The 15,410-nt window shown below is 46.7% G+C and overlaps 1 protein-coding gene across 6 annotated transcripts in view; it reads right to left on the bottom strand.

Moving 5' to 3' along the window:
* The window catches only part of GPHN (gephyrin), a 464,667-nt gene that overhangs the window by 309,617 nt on the left and 139,640 nt on the right, over nt 1–15,410 (bottom strand). For all 6 annotated transcript variants that reach the window (XM_066612401.1, XM_066612402.1, XM_066612400.1 and 3 more), the window contains exon 3: nt 12,013–12,070. In XM_066612401.1, the coding sequence (XP_066468498.1) occupies nt 12,013–12,070 (58 nt within the window). The remainder of the gene's footprint in view (nt 1–12,012; nt 12,071–15,410) is intronic.

Here is a 15,410-nt window from a genome sequence, read left to right on the forward strand (position 1 = left end):
GCCAACCAAGGCAGGAAATGATAGAGCCTTATAACTGGGATGTAAAAGTCATTCCATATAGCGAGCCGAACAGCATTCATGGTGCCTGCCAAGGGCTGCAAGTGATGTCTTTAATCAACAAGTGATACCATTAAGCAGGCGATGACCAGAAATAAGCACTTTTTCTCACTTACGAACTCCTTAGCTGCAAATGACAAAAGAGAAAATACCCAGAACTGATCATATTTTCAAGACAATGGATAGCCCAATTATCACACAGGCCACCCTTTTAGCAGCACTGCTTCTGCTGAAGCATTACCTAGCAGCTCAGTAGCTAGAAACAGCTGGTAGTGGTGCTGGGAGAGCCCAACTATCATGTGGACCAGATAAAGAGCTTCTGTGGGCCACAGTTGTCCCGTGCAACTTATGCTTGACATCTCTGGCTTATAACATTGTGGCTGATATGGAGATAGGAGACAGAGAAAGGTTTCTCTCTCTCTCTCTCTCTCTCTCTCACACACACACACACACACACACAAACTTGTGGTTACCTAATGAAAGTGATTGGTAATATATTCAGGATAGACGAAACTACATCTTCATGCAATGCATAACGCCAAAATGTAATTAATTAACCAAAATAATCTGCTGCTAAAAGATATAATGATGACAGTCATAAACGGATCCATGTTTAATATCAGTCTATCATTTTACAACGTGAACTTGACCTGGTAGTGTCATGGTTGTTTACTCTGTTGAAAGTTTTTCATACGTACATCTAAGATGAGTACTGTACTCAAAATGTTACTGTTTAGAAATGTAAACAATTACAGCAAAGGAGATTTTGGATTCTAAATAGGAGATCATTTAGAACAGGGGTGCCCAAACCCAGGCCCATGGGCCACTTGTGGCCCGCGGTGGGTCCCCATCCGGCCCCCAAGTGGATCATGTGCCTCCAATGGGCACACAGCCCGTGGAAGAATCACCATGGCCCATGCTGACCCAATGCGCGAGCTCCCAGTGTGCCTTTCCCTCGCTGATGGCAGAGAGGGGAAAACCAGCCCAGCATCTGCACAGGGCCTTTTATAGTCTTAAAGTAACGTGAGACTTGCAGGTCTCGCATTACCTTATTGCTGAAAGCCCTTGTGTGCGCACACGCTGGGCTAGCCTTTCCCTGCCAGGCTCCCAGGCAACACGTGGAGCCTGAAGCAGCAGGGAGAGACAAAGCACATGCGTCGGCACCTCCACGAGGGAGGCTGGGCGAGCGGGCGAGCAGGCAGGCAGGCGCTTCGCCACCACTGCTGCTGCACAGCAGGAACAGGTACCAGGGAGAGCAGGCGAGAGACTGCTCCGCCTCCACTGCCACTGCACAGTAGCAGCATGTGCCAGGGAGAGCAGGCGAACGCCACCACAGAAGTAGCAGCAGCAGCCACCACCCTCACCTACAAGGTTCCCTCCCTAATTAAGTTTGCTGCGCAGCAAAGAGTGAGTCTATATTTTAAAAAAACTTTATTACTTTTTTACCGCTGCCTGCAACCTTCCCCCCAAAATATGTGCTTGCTCTGTTGTGAAATTTTTCCTGTGGATCCCCTCCTCTCCCCCCCCTTTTCCTGGATAAAAAGTTGCACACCTGCCCTGCATTGTCTGCCTCTGATTTTTAAAATGCTTGCTCTGTTGCTGTGGCCTTTTGGGTGGGCAAAACCCCACTCTGGTGTTTCCCATTTCCTCCCTCAGATATATCTGCTTTTATAATTTTTTAAAAATTCTCCTCTTTCTTTTGGGGTGGGGTTCTGTGCAGCAAAATGTGTATTTAGCTCAACTATTCTGTCACTGATGTTTCCATATGTTCCTTGACTGTTCTCTTTTTTCTTCCTTGCCAAAAGGTTTGTGCTTCAGGGCACATCCTGCCTGTTTCTGAACCAGTTATATCTGTGGGGGCGTCCTGCCTCAGAGACAACTTATGTCTCCATGTATTTCTGGCTCTCTGGGCATGGTCTCTGGGGAACCCAGTGCCTCGGGAACAAAGTGCCAGGTGAGGCACCGCGAGTTTAGCATCTGTGCAAGTTCAGCAGCAGGGCGAGGAAGCCAGGGCCCTAGACACTGCCCTTCTCTTCCCTTGTGAAGAGGGAAGCAAACCAGAGTAGGGTTTTGTAAGTACCCCTAAATAAAAACAACAACAACAAAAAAGCTATGCAGTCAGACAGCCAGCAGCAGGGTGGGGGCTATCCAGTGTTCTGCATCGAGTGTCACATGTATGACTATTTGCCTCTGGGGCATAAGTCATGGGTGTGACCTCAGTGCAAGGAGCTCCAGGGTCTCAGGGAATGTGTCCGCTCCCTTGAAGCCTTTGTGGCCAACCTGGAGAAGCAGAGGCCTGCAGAGAAGGACCGTGGGGAGACTTCTATGGATGTTCAGGCTTCGTCCCAACCTCAGGTGTGTAGCTCCTCAGCTGCCTGGGTGGGAAGTCTCGGGGCTGAAGGATGTCATCCTGGAGAGGAGGGAAACAATCCCCTAGGGGGGACCCCTTCTCCAGGGCACGGGCCCGTATCCGAATGCACTCAGGATACTCCTGGGCGGGAGGGGGGTCGGGGGCTTCTTGTAGTGGGGGATTCGATTATTAGAAACATAGAGAGGGGGGTTTGTGACAGATGTGAGGACCGCATGGCAACTTGCCTGCCTCATGCAATCGTTTAGATTCGTTTAGGGGTTTAGATTTGTTAGGCACTAGGAACGTTTTGGGACAAGCAGAGCCTGTACAAGAGGGACGGGCTTCACTTGAACCAGAATGGAACCAGACTGCTGGTGCATAACACTAAAAAGGTGGCAGAGCAACTTTTAAACTGATGCCTGTGGGAAGGCCGACAGGAGCCGAGGGGCATCTGGTTCGGGACTCCTCATCCCTATGGGATGAGGACGGAGCGGTTAGAGAACAACAAGGCAAAGACAGGATGTGGTGATGGCATCTGGCCTGGACGCCTTTGAAAGGGGATTGGACAAGTTTCTGGAGGAAAAATCCATTACGGGTTACAAGCCATGATGCATATGTACAACCTCCTGATTTTAGAAATGGGCTATGTCAGAATGCCAGATGCAAGGGAGGGCACCAGGATGCAGGTCACTTGTTATCTGGTGTGCTCCCTGGGGCATTTGGTGGGCCACTGTGAGATATAGGAAGCTGGACTAGATGGGCCTATGGCCTGATCCAGTGGGGCTGTTTTTATGTTCTTATGGCTTTGTCTATATGCTATATCCTGACCAAGAGGTAGGTTCTTGTGGTTGGGGTGTGTGTGTGTGTGTGTGTGTGTGTGTGTGTGTGTGAGAGAGAGAGAGAGAGAGAGAGAGAGAGAGAGAGAGCACACACACATCAGTGACATTACTAATACTGCTGTCTCTTTATTTCCCTCAGGTATGGATAGAAAGAGGAGAAAAGTGGACAATGAGGGCCGTCTTTTCAACCCAGATTGGGGCACCGAGTACTTTTTCACACACTACAGTGAGAAAGCCCTGTGCCTTATCTGCAATGAGAACATTGCTGTTCTCAAGGAATACAATCTGCGCCACCACTATGAGAGCAAGCATGAGAGGACATACTCACAGTACACAGGAGCACAGCGTTCTGAGAAACTGGAGCAACTCAAACACAATTTGGAGTCACAGCATGCTGTGTTCACGCACAGCAGAGCAGAGAATGAAGCTGTGACCAAGGCCAGTTACAAGGTGACATACAGATTGTCTAGAAGGGGGAAGCCATTCACAGATGCAGAACTAATCAAAGGCTGTGCAACAGATATGGTGGAAGAGATAACCCCAGGTTATGAAAGTGTTTTCAACATGGTGAGTCTGTCACAGAGTTGTTCTGCCAGATTCCCACTCCAAGCTCTGCCTGGAGAATTATGCCCACTTTTAGCTAATTAGCTCTCCTTCTTTCCTCAAAAATGACCCTGGTTCTGCCCTGCAGTATTGCTGGACCCCACCACTAGGGTAGCTCGCCTGTTTAACCTACAGAGGTCCTCCTTCCTGCCAGCAGCCTCCTGCCAGTACAGCAGCCCCTTGGTCCTCAGCAGGTCTTGGGCACAGCAGCCAAACACCAGTCTTAGTATCTCTAGTAGTTTCTGCTCCAGCAGCTTCCAAAGTTCATTCACACATCAGTCCATCAGCAGTTCCAGCAGTTCATTAGCCATCAATTCCTCAGTCCATTAATCCAGTCTGACCTTCCTCAACCTTTCTTCCTTCTGCTACTCACACCAAACTCTCCCTTCATCAGGTGCTGTTATGCCTGAGGGCCCTATTGCCTTCAAGTGGCTGCAGCTGTGCAGCACACTCCCTGCTGAATGCCCAAGCCTTCACCCTTAAAGGGGCCACTGCTGATACCACATCTACCTCCTCACCAGATCTTCAGCGATTCCACTACAGAAGTACTGTAACATGAAGATTAGAAGATATTGGAAACAACATTGTCCATCAAATTGTAGACAAGGCAAGCCAGTTTCAGGTATACTCTCTGGCTCTCCAGGAGTCTACAGATGTGTGTGACACCTCACAGCTCCTGGTGTTCCTCCTGGTGTTGACAGCGAATTTAATGTGACTCAAGAATTGGCATCAGTGCACAGCATGCATGGCACAACAACTGGGGAAGACATCTTCAAAGAATTAGAAAATTCTTTATTAGAATACAAACTGGACTGGAGTAAGCTGAAATGTGTGACAATTGACGGAGGAAAGAACACGTCTTTCTTTCCAGAACATGTCTGGGGTGAAGAAAGGTTTGGTTGGACAAATAACAAGAAGAGTGAGGTGTAGTGGACTATCAAAGCCCATGTTTCTGCATTATATCATCCATCAGCAAGCACTGTATGTAAAATATGTGGACATGGCTTGTGTTCTGAAACCTGTGGTAGATACAATCAATTACATAAGATCTCATGGGCTGATTCATTGCCAATTTTGTGAGTTCCTGAAGGAGACTGATTCAGAGATCATAGACTTGCCCTTCTATACAGCAGTCAGATGGCTCGGTTGCGGGAAGATCCTCTCATGCTCTTTCCAGCTCAGAGAGGAAATAAAATTATTTCTGCTACAGAAGAATCGCCATGTACCAGTCCTGTATAACACTGACTGGCTTATGAGACTGGCTTTTTTTGTAGATTTGATATCCCACGTGAACCAACTCAATAACAGTATGCAAGGAGAAAACAATCTAATCAGTGATGTCTTCTCACTTGTGAAGACATTCAGGTTCAAACTGCTGCTCCTTGGAAAGAATGTACAACACCAGAACTTGGAGCATTTACCCACCTGTGCAAAATTGCATGCTGAGAGTGGAGCAGCATTTCCATAGTCATTTACTGCAGAAAAAGTCAGGGAGCTGCACAAACAATTCACAGAACACTTCTCTGACCTGGATACTCAGGAAGAGGAAATAAAAATGTTTCAGAATCCCTTTGACTGTGATGTGGACAGACTGCCAGGTCGGTTCCAAATGGAAATAATATAATTGCAGTCAAATGATCTGCTGAGAGCAAGGCACAAGGAAGGAGACCTGGCACAATTCTATAAATCTCTGCAGCCTGAGAAATTCCCAAATTTGAAAGAATTTGCTCTTGGATCTCTCTCTATTTTTGGGATAACATACCTCTGCAAGCAGACATTTTCAAGAATGAAATATGTAAAATCAAAATACAGGTCCACGTTAACCGATGAGCATTTGAAGTCATTACTGTCCATTGGCTCCTCCAAACTAGTACCAGATTACATTGAACTATTGAGATCAAGAAAACAGCTCCACCACTCTCATTGAAAGTTCATGGTGCTCAAAGTCCATAGTTTATATTGCTCAAAGTTAATAGTGCTCAAAGTTCATAGTTCTCATGTGTTTTGCCTGTATTATAGTTCTCATGTGTATTTGTATTATAAAGTTCAGTAAAATTCATTTGTTCATATAAGTTCAATCTGTAATGTATTCATTTATGTAAATTTATTCAAATTTGAAATGCAAATTAATAGGTTTTTTTCCTCAGCCCCCGACACAGTGTAAAAGAGATGTTGCGGCCCTCCTGCCAAAATGTTTGAGCACCCATGATTTAGAAGATAGTCCTGTACACAGTGGTGAAAACCACTGTCAAAATCTTACGTGGGAGAAAAGCAGGAATTGTCAGTTGAGATGCTAGAGTGTATGTAAAGGAGAGAAAAGAACAGAAAAGAAAAATTAAGACTAGAAATTTGGATGATAAACAGTAATAAATATCTGAAATAGTTACAGTTCAGATTATAGAAATTGTAAGTGTAATAAGATCTATTACAGTTTGCCTACAGAGGAAAACTGGATAAAGAAAAAAATGTTTTTTAAATAACTGTATTACTCTCATGTTGCTGAAATAAGATTTTATTGGTAACTCTTTGTTGTTTTATAAATTTGGCTTTTTTCTTCAGAATAAATTGTTTCTTTAAAAAAAATATATCATGGTACATAGTGTCACGTTAACCTCTCCTGTATTCTGCTGGTGGTGCCTGCTGCAAAAGCGTCATAAAGTGCATTCCAGCGTCACTCTATACTTCCAGGACACGGATGGGAAGGCCAGTGTTCCTAAACTCACTGTTGACTCCTCTGCTGCCCGCCAGAGCAGGTAAGCCACAAAGAGAAGTGAGAAGGGTAGTGAGAGGACAGAACGGGCAGGGAGGGGGACATAACAGGGGATGGGAGGCAGGATGGGATGGTTCCAGCAGTGATGGTGCATACTAGATTCTATCCCCTTCGGCAGCAGCCTCCCTGCCTCCTTTCTGTTGGTGGGACTTACTCCCAGGTAAGAGAGTACAGCATGGAAGCCTTAGACAAACAAGGTAAACAAACTAGGAGCATAAACCTAGGCTAAGTGAATAACAATCTCATGGTGGTTGTCAAGAAGAGTGGTTATTTTCTTTCAAGAAACTAGCAGTTTATCCATTGCATTTCAAGTATCTTTTAGGGTAGTGGTCGCCAATACACAGACAGCTGTGAAGAAACAAAGCCTTTTCTGTTGCATGCAGTGCTTACCGATCTGTGCTGCTGCCTCTTCCCTTCCCAGCTGATCTTGTCAGAAAGTTGTTCTGGGCAGCTGCTTCCACGCCAGAATTGGGACACAGAGCCTTCTAGGGTGATGGGCAGTGGAAGCAGTGCCCGGTGCAGCTTTCTGATAAGAATGGCAAGCAAAGAGACAGCAGTGCAGAACGGTGGGTATTGTACACCACAGAGAAGGCTTTTTCTAGTTGCTGGATCCAGCCTGTGGGCCCGATTTTAGTGTCTGCTACACACTGATATTTTCAAATTGCCTTAGCAAGGATGAGTTTCTCTGAGCTGAAAGGCAATATGGTAGTTTGTGACGGGAGTCTGGAGCAACTACTTCAAGCACAAGGCTTGAAGCTTGGGGCTCAATACCTGGCTGGTAAACATTTGAGAATATATGAAAACCACTGATCTAGAGCTTATCTTTCATAAGGGGGCAGCAAACACGTGGCAAAATTCTTATATTTTAGATAAGGACATAAGAAGAGCCCTGCTGGATCAGGTCAAAGGCCCATCTGGTTCAATTTCCTGTATCTCACAGTGGCCCACAAGATGCCTTCCAGTGCACACAAGACAACAAGAGACTTGCATCCTGTTGCCACTCCCTTGCATATGGCATTCTTAAGTAGCTTATTTCTAAAACCAGGAGGTTTCACAAAAAGAGTGGCTGCACTAATTTGATTTCTTGGTAACTAAAATTAGTCATATGTTTTATCTTTAAAACATACAAAAGCATACAAAACCAATCCAATATCAAAATTTTAGTCAAGCTTTACTCAAAAGAATTACAGCATTCTCACACATTTCGCTCTGGGACCCACTTTTTAGAATGAGAATCTGTCAGGACCCACTGGAAGTGATATCGAGACCAGAAGTGACATAATCAAGCAGGAAAATTTTTAACAATCCTACCCACACTCACCCAGGAGTAAGTTCCATTGACTATCATTGTTAAAAGAATATACAGAGTAGCTTGTTAAAAGTACAGGTCTGCAACATTTCCCCAAATGCAGTCACATACCATGGTAGCATCAAGTCTAATATATTAAAAATAAAATAGTGAAAAGAATGGGGACCCACCTGAAATTGGCTCACAACCCACCTACTGGGTCCCAACCCACAATCTGAGAAATACTGCTCTAGATTATCTTTCTCAATTTTCTTTGAATTGAACTCACCTCGTGAGTGGTGTCACGAGGCTGCTAGCCCTGAGGGGGGCAGTTAACAGCTCTCAGGGAGGTGGCTGGTCCACACCGCAGGTGGGGGAAGGAGGTGCGCAGAGGGGCCAGGAGAAAGCGCGAACCCTAGCTCTGGCGCCATGGGAGGCATAGGGCGCGCCCGGGCTCAACAGGGGCAGCTGGGGAAGCCCTGTGTGAGGGAGGCACACCTGCTCGCCTCGCTGCCCAGCCGGTCTGCTAGCTGGCCTGGGATCTCGGGCCCGTGGCAAGACCAGAAGGGGCAGGCCAGCCCAGCCAGGTGGCTGGGCTCATTAGGGACACTGTAGCCATTGGGAGAGGTTGCTCCTCTCCAGGTGGCTGCAGCGTTGGAGGGGCAGCTATAGGGGGCATCAGCTCCAATTTTACTCTGCCTGTCCCTGACTGAAAGGGTTCTATGGAATCCCAGCCCTGGAGGGAGGGAATCGGGCCTGGAAGGCCCCGGGTGCCCCCAGGACTGGGATCTGCCGGGGCTTCCAGCAGCCTCAGGAAAGCCCCAAAGGGAGCGGAATCAACAGAGGTCCCAGGCTGCCAACCCAAGGTCAGATAGGCCAAGTGGGGCAGAACCAGCATCCAGCCGGGGGCTTCCAAAGCACATTGAAACTGACCCCAGGGATGTTAATGCCTGGCAGCTTCCAAGCCAGGGCCAGGGGTGGTGCGTCCATCATGCATTGGCCGGGGACTCACTAAAGGGGACATTGGGGGGCAGAGGCAGCCCGTGGACTCCCCCAGCAAGCAGCAATGGCATAACTCATTGTAAAGGAGACCTGTGACATAACAGGGCTCCATGAATGTCAAGCACCTCACAGTAAACAGACTGCGTAAAAGTGACCATATCTTCTTTCCACCAGATGTATCCAAGCCACACTTGGGTAATTCCCCCATCTCCTGCTGAGCCCCCGGGGTGGAGCATCCACCCATTATGGACATTACAAGTGGATATCTGTACTTCTTTAAATATTCTAACATTGAACTACTACATAAAAAACTTCTTTCAATGTACATCATGCAGAGTCTGCATCTTCCCAAGTCCTAACTACAAGCCTGCAAATAATATATATTTTAAAATAATTAACAAATAATAAATATGAAGAAAGTAGAGATCTAATTGCATATTGAAATCAAGCTAAGATTCTGGAAGTTTATTTGGAGAGAAAAAAAAGACTACTATCCCATATACACTTACTTGACAGTGAGTCCCATTTAACTTGAGGGAACTTATAGCCCAAACCTATGCAGAGCCAATGCCAGCGGTAGAGCCGCACCACCGGTGGGAGGAAGCCAGCGCTGGATGAGCGCAGGCGTAAGCAGGCCAGGCACCATTCGGATGCCATTACAGTCCTGGGAGGTGGTGAGGCGCTGCGGGGCGTGCCATGGGCGTTCCAGAGGCGTGGCGGAGGATGTGCCAGGGCTGGTGCAGGAGAGGCGCCGCCAACGCGACACTGCCAAATCCAAAGCCCCCAAACAGAGCTGACACGCCCCCTTCTGCCCCCAGCTCGCAGAGCCAGCAAAACACTCGCTGTAGAATGGAGGAGACCCATCGGAGCCCATGGAAAGGTGTTACCCTTCAACAAAGTCAAACAACCTGCAGACCAGCACCACACCAGGCCCCACCCATGAGAGGATAGAATATGGTGGTAAGCCAGTAGCCAATCACTCCACACCTGCCCAGCCATACAAGCTCAGTCCTAGCACAACATACACCAGAACAGAGGGTACGTGGCATGGGGCTATATCACCCAGCCCTCCTAAGGGGGGACTTTGGTGGAGGGGAGCACTTGCAGCACTAACACCCACAACTGCACTCTGCACCAAACAAGCACCCAGGGCCATGCACACTCTGCAGGTCCCTGGTGGGGGAGGGGGATGATTGCTGGTACAAACTAACAAACACCTATCATCTATCCTCCCAGGTATCTCATTACAAGTGAACTTCAGCAGCAGCTTTCATGCAGGTAACGTCCATGGTGGGTTCCAGTGGTGGGAACCATGCACAAACACCCACAGCTCACCCTGCACCCACAAGTGACTTGTACACTGAGTGCACACAGGGCTGAGGATTGGGGTATTGGATGAACACTAACAGCTACTCACACAGGTCCTCTCCTAGGTGTGCCAACCTCTGAAGCTCCAGGCAGGTACAGCCACCATGGGAGCAGTCTGGCACCCCTCTTGCTCCCCACAGGCTGCAGTTCTGCCAGGTGAGGGCTGGCTGAGACGGGGGGGAGTCCTGGGTGAGTATGGGGGGCTGCCTCCCCTTCCTCCTTGCACCCCTCTTGCTCCCCACAGACTGCAGCGCCCCTGGGTGAGCATGGGCCAGGACACACCTGCTGGAAAGACATAGCCAAGGACGTCCTGGAGCCAGATCACCAGCGGGATATGCGCATGGAGGTCTCTGAGGTGCTCCGCAGAGCTTCCCAGACCCCGGTTGGCCAAGGTGAGCAAGAGCTTCCGCCCCAGGAGCCTCCCATGGTTCGGAGGCCTCACACCCAAGCACAGAGTGCAGAGCAGCGTGATGCTTTACCACCACATGACCGTCCCCATGGCCGTTCCCATTCTGAGCCCTGTTAGGGCTATGTCCCTTGCCTCTCTCCCTTCCCCTCCCCCTCCCCTGTTCCCCTCCCCCCATAAATCCCATGTGCAGCCTCACCGTGGCATGGGGGTGGCAACACTTGCTGCAGGCATGGTGACACCATGGATGGCTGTGGCGGGCAGGTGTCCCGGGCTGTAGTGGGGGCATGGCTGGCCTCTCCCCAAGCTAGCCAGCCAGCCAACCTTCCTGCAGCATGCGGCAAATGCACAGGGCCCCATGTTCAGCTAGCCTGTCTGCACTCTCTCTTGCACTGTCTCCATGGTTGCAAGTGTGCATGCACTGACTGGCATTGTGTGACATGGGTGTAGCATGACTTTCCAGTGTGCTGTGCCAGCCCTTGCGCTGGCCAGGAGCAGGGGCACTTGCCTCTTCTGTGCAACAGGGCATGTATGTCTTCAAGCAGCAGCCTTCCCTATGTTCTGACGGGTGCTGCACAGGTGCTCCATGGTTGCCAGGCAACGTGGTGTCCGGCGTCCCTGACAGAGGTTCCGCCGTCGCTGGGTGGCCCTTTGTGTGCAGGCTCAGCACAGTCGCTGCCGTGACGCTGCCGCTGCACCCGCCCTTGCTCCGCCATGGCTTGGCGCCGTTCCTGCACCGTTCCTGCGCCAGTCGGCGGTGCCGGTATCTCCCATAGGATCCAGTGGTGAGTGAGGCATTGGATTTCCCTTACTCTTATCTTCTCCCTCTGCACCAGCAGCTCTGGCAATGGTTAGGATTGGGCTCTTACTTCTGGAGTAGGCATGTACTGTGCTGCTAGTTTACTTCAGTGATCTGACATACATTGGAGCCTAATCACTATTTAATTAAACACTAGTTAATAGCATGAATGAAGGCATCAGCTAAAAATAAAATTGTAGAGAAAAGCCTTTGTATTATTTTCTAGGTAGATTCAAATACTTATCACTTTTCAGAAATGCAGCTAAAATAATCAACTTTCACTGCAAGAAGGGACTTCAACAAATGAATGGAAAAGACAAAAATAATTTTTCCATTACATTGTTCATTAATTATACAGATTGCTCCAGATGTCATGCTAGCTGTTGAAAGAGGCACTTCTTAAATTCAGTAGTGAAAGCATGATTGTGTACTTCAGTAAGCCCAAAAACAAAAGGCTTTTTTTTTAGTACTGTGGAAGCTTAAAAAAACTAATATATTAAAGTACTGAAAGATAGCACTTCATACTATACCTTAATATCTTCTATTTCATCTGGTACAATCTTGTATGCAGATATAGTCCCACCCAACCTGAAATTTGGAAAAGAAAATATTCTCAACATTCAGTGCATATAGTGCAGAACATTTTATTAATATAAATAATGATATTAATAATAATAATAATATAAAACATTTATATTCTCATTGTTACGAACATCAGGGCATAGAAAATCCATATCTGTAGATAAAGTTTAGGAACAAATTGTGCTTGGCTTAGCCAAGGAAATACCAATTAAGAAAAGTTACAATTGTGCACACTGGCATTCACAAAAAAACCACTGAACATCTATCTGGTTAATTATTCAAAAAAGCGCTTGCTTCCTCATTAGGCTTAAAGCATCTCCTTCAACTAGGTTTGGAAAGTGAATATTACACCTACGTTGGCTAAAATGTTGATTTAAATTTTCAAATATATCCCTCCACATTCTCTTCTCCACAAGAAATTACCAAAAGTTAACAAATAGCAAAAAAGCTTAAGTCCTATTTAAGTCTCATGTTTGAAAATGCCTTACATTTTGTTCATGTTAATTCAAAAGTCCAAAATTATTCATCATTTACTAAGAAAGAAATGCAACTGTAAGCCCTTTAATAGTGTTCTGGTAGTCAAAAATTGTAGATTGAGAGAGCAATGGCAGGATTAAAAATTGTGAAGAGGCATACAGTCCTCATTAAGATTGCAACTCTCTTGAATTAAACTCTGCATAATCCTACATTTAAGATTTTAAACTAAATTTTTAAAAGAAATATGCCTATTTGTGCAAACAGCCACACCAAATAATTAAAATTTTACATGGATTTGTGGAAACATAAAGACTATATCAGAGAATACCAGTGACAGTGGGGGAGAGGAAATCAAATCTACAATTCACTCAAAATTAACAAATGCTGAAAGGAGACAATGAAAAGCCTTTATTTGACCTGTAGTCAACTCTTCTCAATGGAATTTTAAATGGCATAGGGAATAAAAAGATTTAGGCCCACTTTTCAGTACTGGCATAGCTGTGCCAATGGGACATGTCTGCATCCTGAAGTTGGGGGCACTCACGGAGGCCTCCTCAGAGTAAGGAAATGTTTCTTTCCTTACCTAGGAGGTGAATTCCCCTTATGTTGGTGCTGGAAAGTGGGTTAGGACTGCACCCTTAGAAACAACCCTATGTAGTTATATGATAGTTCACTTGCAAGTCGGTGGCATTGGCCCAGGCAAGGCATGTGTACCTTGCAAACTCTGCAAGTGCTTGCTCATTCAGGCAGCATTTCTTCTGCTGGTTTGGCACAGCACTGCTGAGAAGTGATCTCTCAGACTCAGGCAAGTGCCATGATCTGCTGGCCTAGCATGGGAGCCCCTGAGGATTGGGCCCAATTTGCCAAATTGGCCTAAAGCCAACCTTGGTTCCATGCACTGCAGTGCTGAACCACTGTATCTGGCAGCAAATTGTAACATGCTGTCATCTTTCTTACTCTCACCAAGTACAGCCAAAGCTTAGCTGCTGCCTAAGGCAAGCCAAGAGTATAAGCCTGCCATTCAATAAATTAAAAAAAATATCTTGTGCACAGGCACACTCTTGCCTGGTAGATAAGAGAAGGAAGGAAGGAAGGCCAGTCTTCTCCCATTACCTTCCTGAGCTGCTCCCAGCATGCTCTGCGCTTTGTTCATTTGAAACAGGATCCATGTGGAGGAAGAAGGCATGAGAGGGAGGAGGGCTCCACCTGTCTCCATCTTCCAGCCCACTTTGCTTTTCTAAACAGCTGGGGAGGAGTTGGAGAGAGGGGAGTCAGCTGCAGCACTTTCTTTGGTCCCTCTCTTCTTGCTCCAGCACCAGTGGAGGAAGTAGAGCTGACCTGCCTTGATTCGCTTTCTGCTTGTTCCCAGCAGCACTGGGCCTAAGGCAGCAGCAAACAACATTGGGTCCTTGCTAGTTTACACCCTTCCCCACTCCTGCTCGAAACAGGTTTTTCAGGCTATTTTGTCAAGTTTTCTCTCTCACAGACATTGTGAAACTCTCTGATGGCATATTTTATTGCTTAAATTTGACTACTTCAAAACTTCAATGTTCTAACATCCATGCATAGATTTTATGAGAGATATGCAATACTGGGCAATCCACTTATAAGGAGCTAATAAATGCATAAAAATTCAAGCTTTTGTAAGCAATCTCATAAAACTTCTCATAAAGATTGAGTGCTCTTCACTCTAAGGTCCTACATAAGAAAACTCTGCTGGATAAGGCCAAAGGTCCATCTAGTTCAACATAGGGCCTCAGTGGCCCTATTAGCTGCCTTCAGAAAGCCCACAAACAAGAGGGAAAAAGCTAAATTCTCTCCCATCATTGCTCCCATGCAACTGGTACTCAGAGACATACTGCCAATGAACCCAAAAGTAATGCGTAGCTTGCCCTTTAGATTTTAGGCACAATCCTAATCAGGTATACTCAGAAGTAAATCCTATTGTGTTCAATGGGACTTACTCCAAGGAAAGTGAGGTTAGAATTGCAGTCTTAAGTTTCAGAATACAGTTGCAGATTAGTACAAGTTATCCAAGACTGTTAGGTTAGACCAGGGGTCTCCAAACCCCGTATTGGGGACCAGATGCGGCCTGCAGCCAACCTCTGATTCCCTGAGAGCCTCTGGCCCAGTTGACCAAACACAACCAGAGTTGTGCTTATGGAGTGGGGGAATGGGGGTCCATTTAAGTGTATGCTTTATATCTTGGACTGTGTTGGTGCTTGGAGAAATCCTGGACATTTGAGCCCATTCATTCATTCATTCATTCATTTCAGTCATTCATCTAAGTTCCATCTCTAATGTATTTATTTAAATTTTATATTTAATTTTTTTTCCAGCCCTCGACACTGTGCCAGATATTTGATGCGGCTCTAACACGAATCTTTTCCATACAGATCAGGTTATTTAAATGTTATGCCATATCTTTCACTTCCATCCAAAAACTAAATATTAAAACTCAGTCTTTCCCTCTTAAAGTAAGCACCTGCGGTGTTCCTCACCAGTGTGGCAACTAGGGGCACACATCCAGTGTGGCACCCCCATCTGGAGGTATCACCCCTCGCATCCACTGCTTCCCCCTCGAGGCATTTTGAGGACCAGAAAGAATGTGCCCATCTCTCAATCCTCAGAAGGCCTTCTAAGGCCTTCTGGAAGCCAAAAATTGTCACTTCTGGTTTCCAGCAGAAAACTGGAAGTGACTACTTTTGTCCTCTAGGAGGCTGTAGAATGCTGCCCCAACCCATCTGTCACCCAGCACCACATGGTCTCCTGAATCACCACCAGGTATGCACTGGTAAACACTGCACACATATTTTTCCAGATCATGTGTACACCATACTATTTACTACACCATACTCAGGATATTTAC

The sequence above is a fragment of the Tiliqua scincoides genome, chromosome 1, assembly GCF_035046505.1.
Source record: "Tiliqua scincoides isolate rTilSci1 chromosome 1, rTilSci1.hap2, whole genome shotgun sequence".
Classification (NCBI taxonomy): Eukaryota; Metazoa; Chordata; class Lepidosauria; order Squamata; family Scincidae; genus Tiliqua; species Tiliqua scincoides.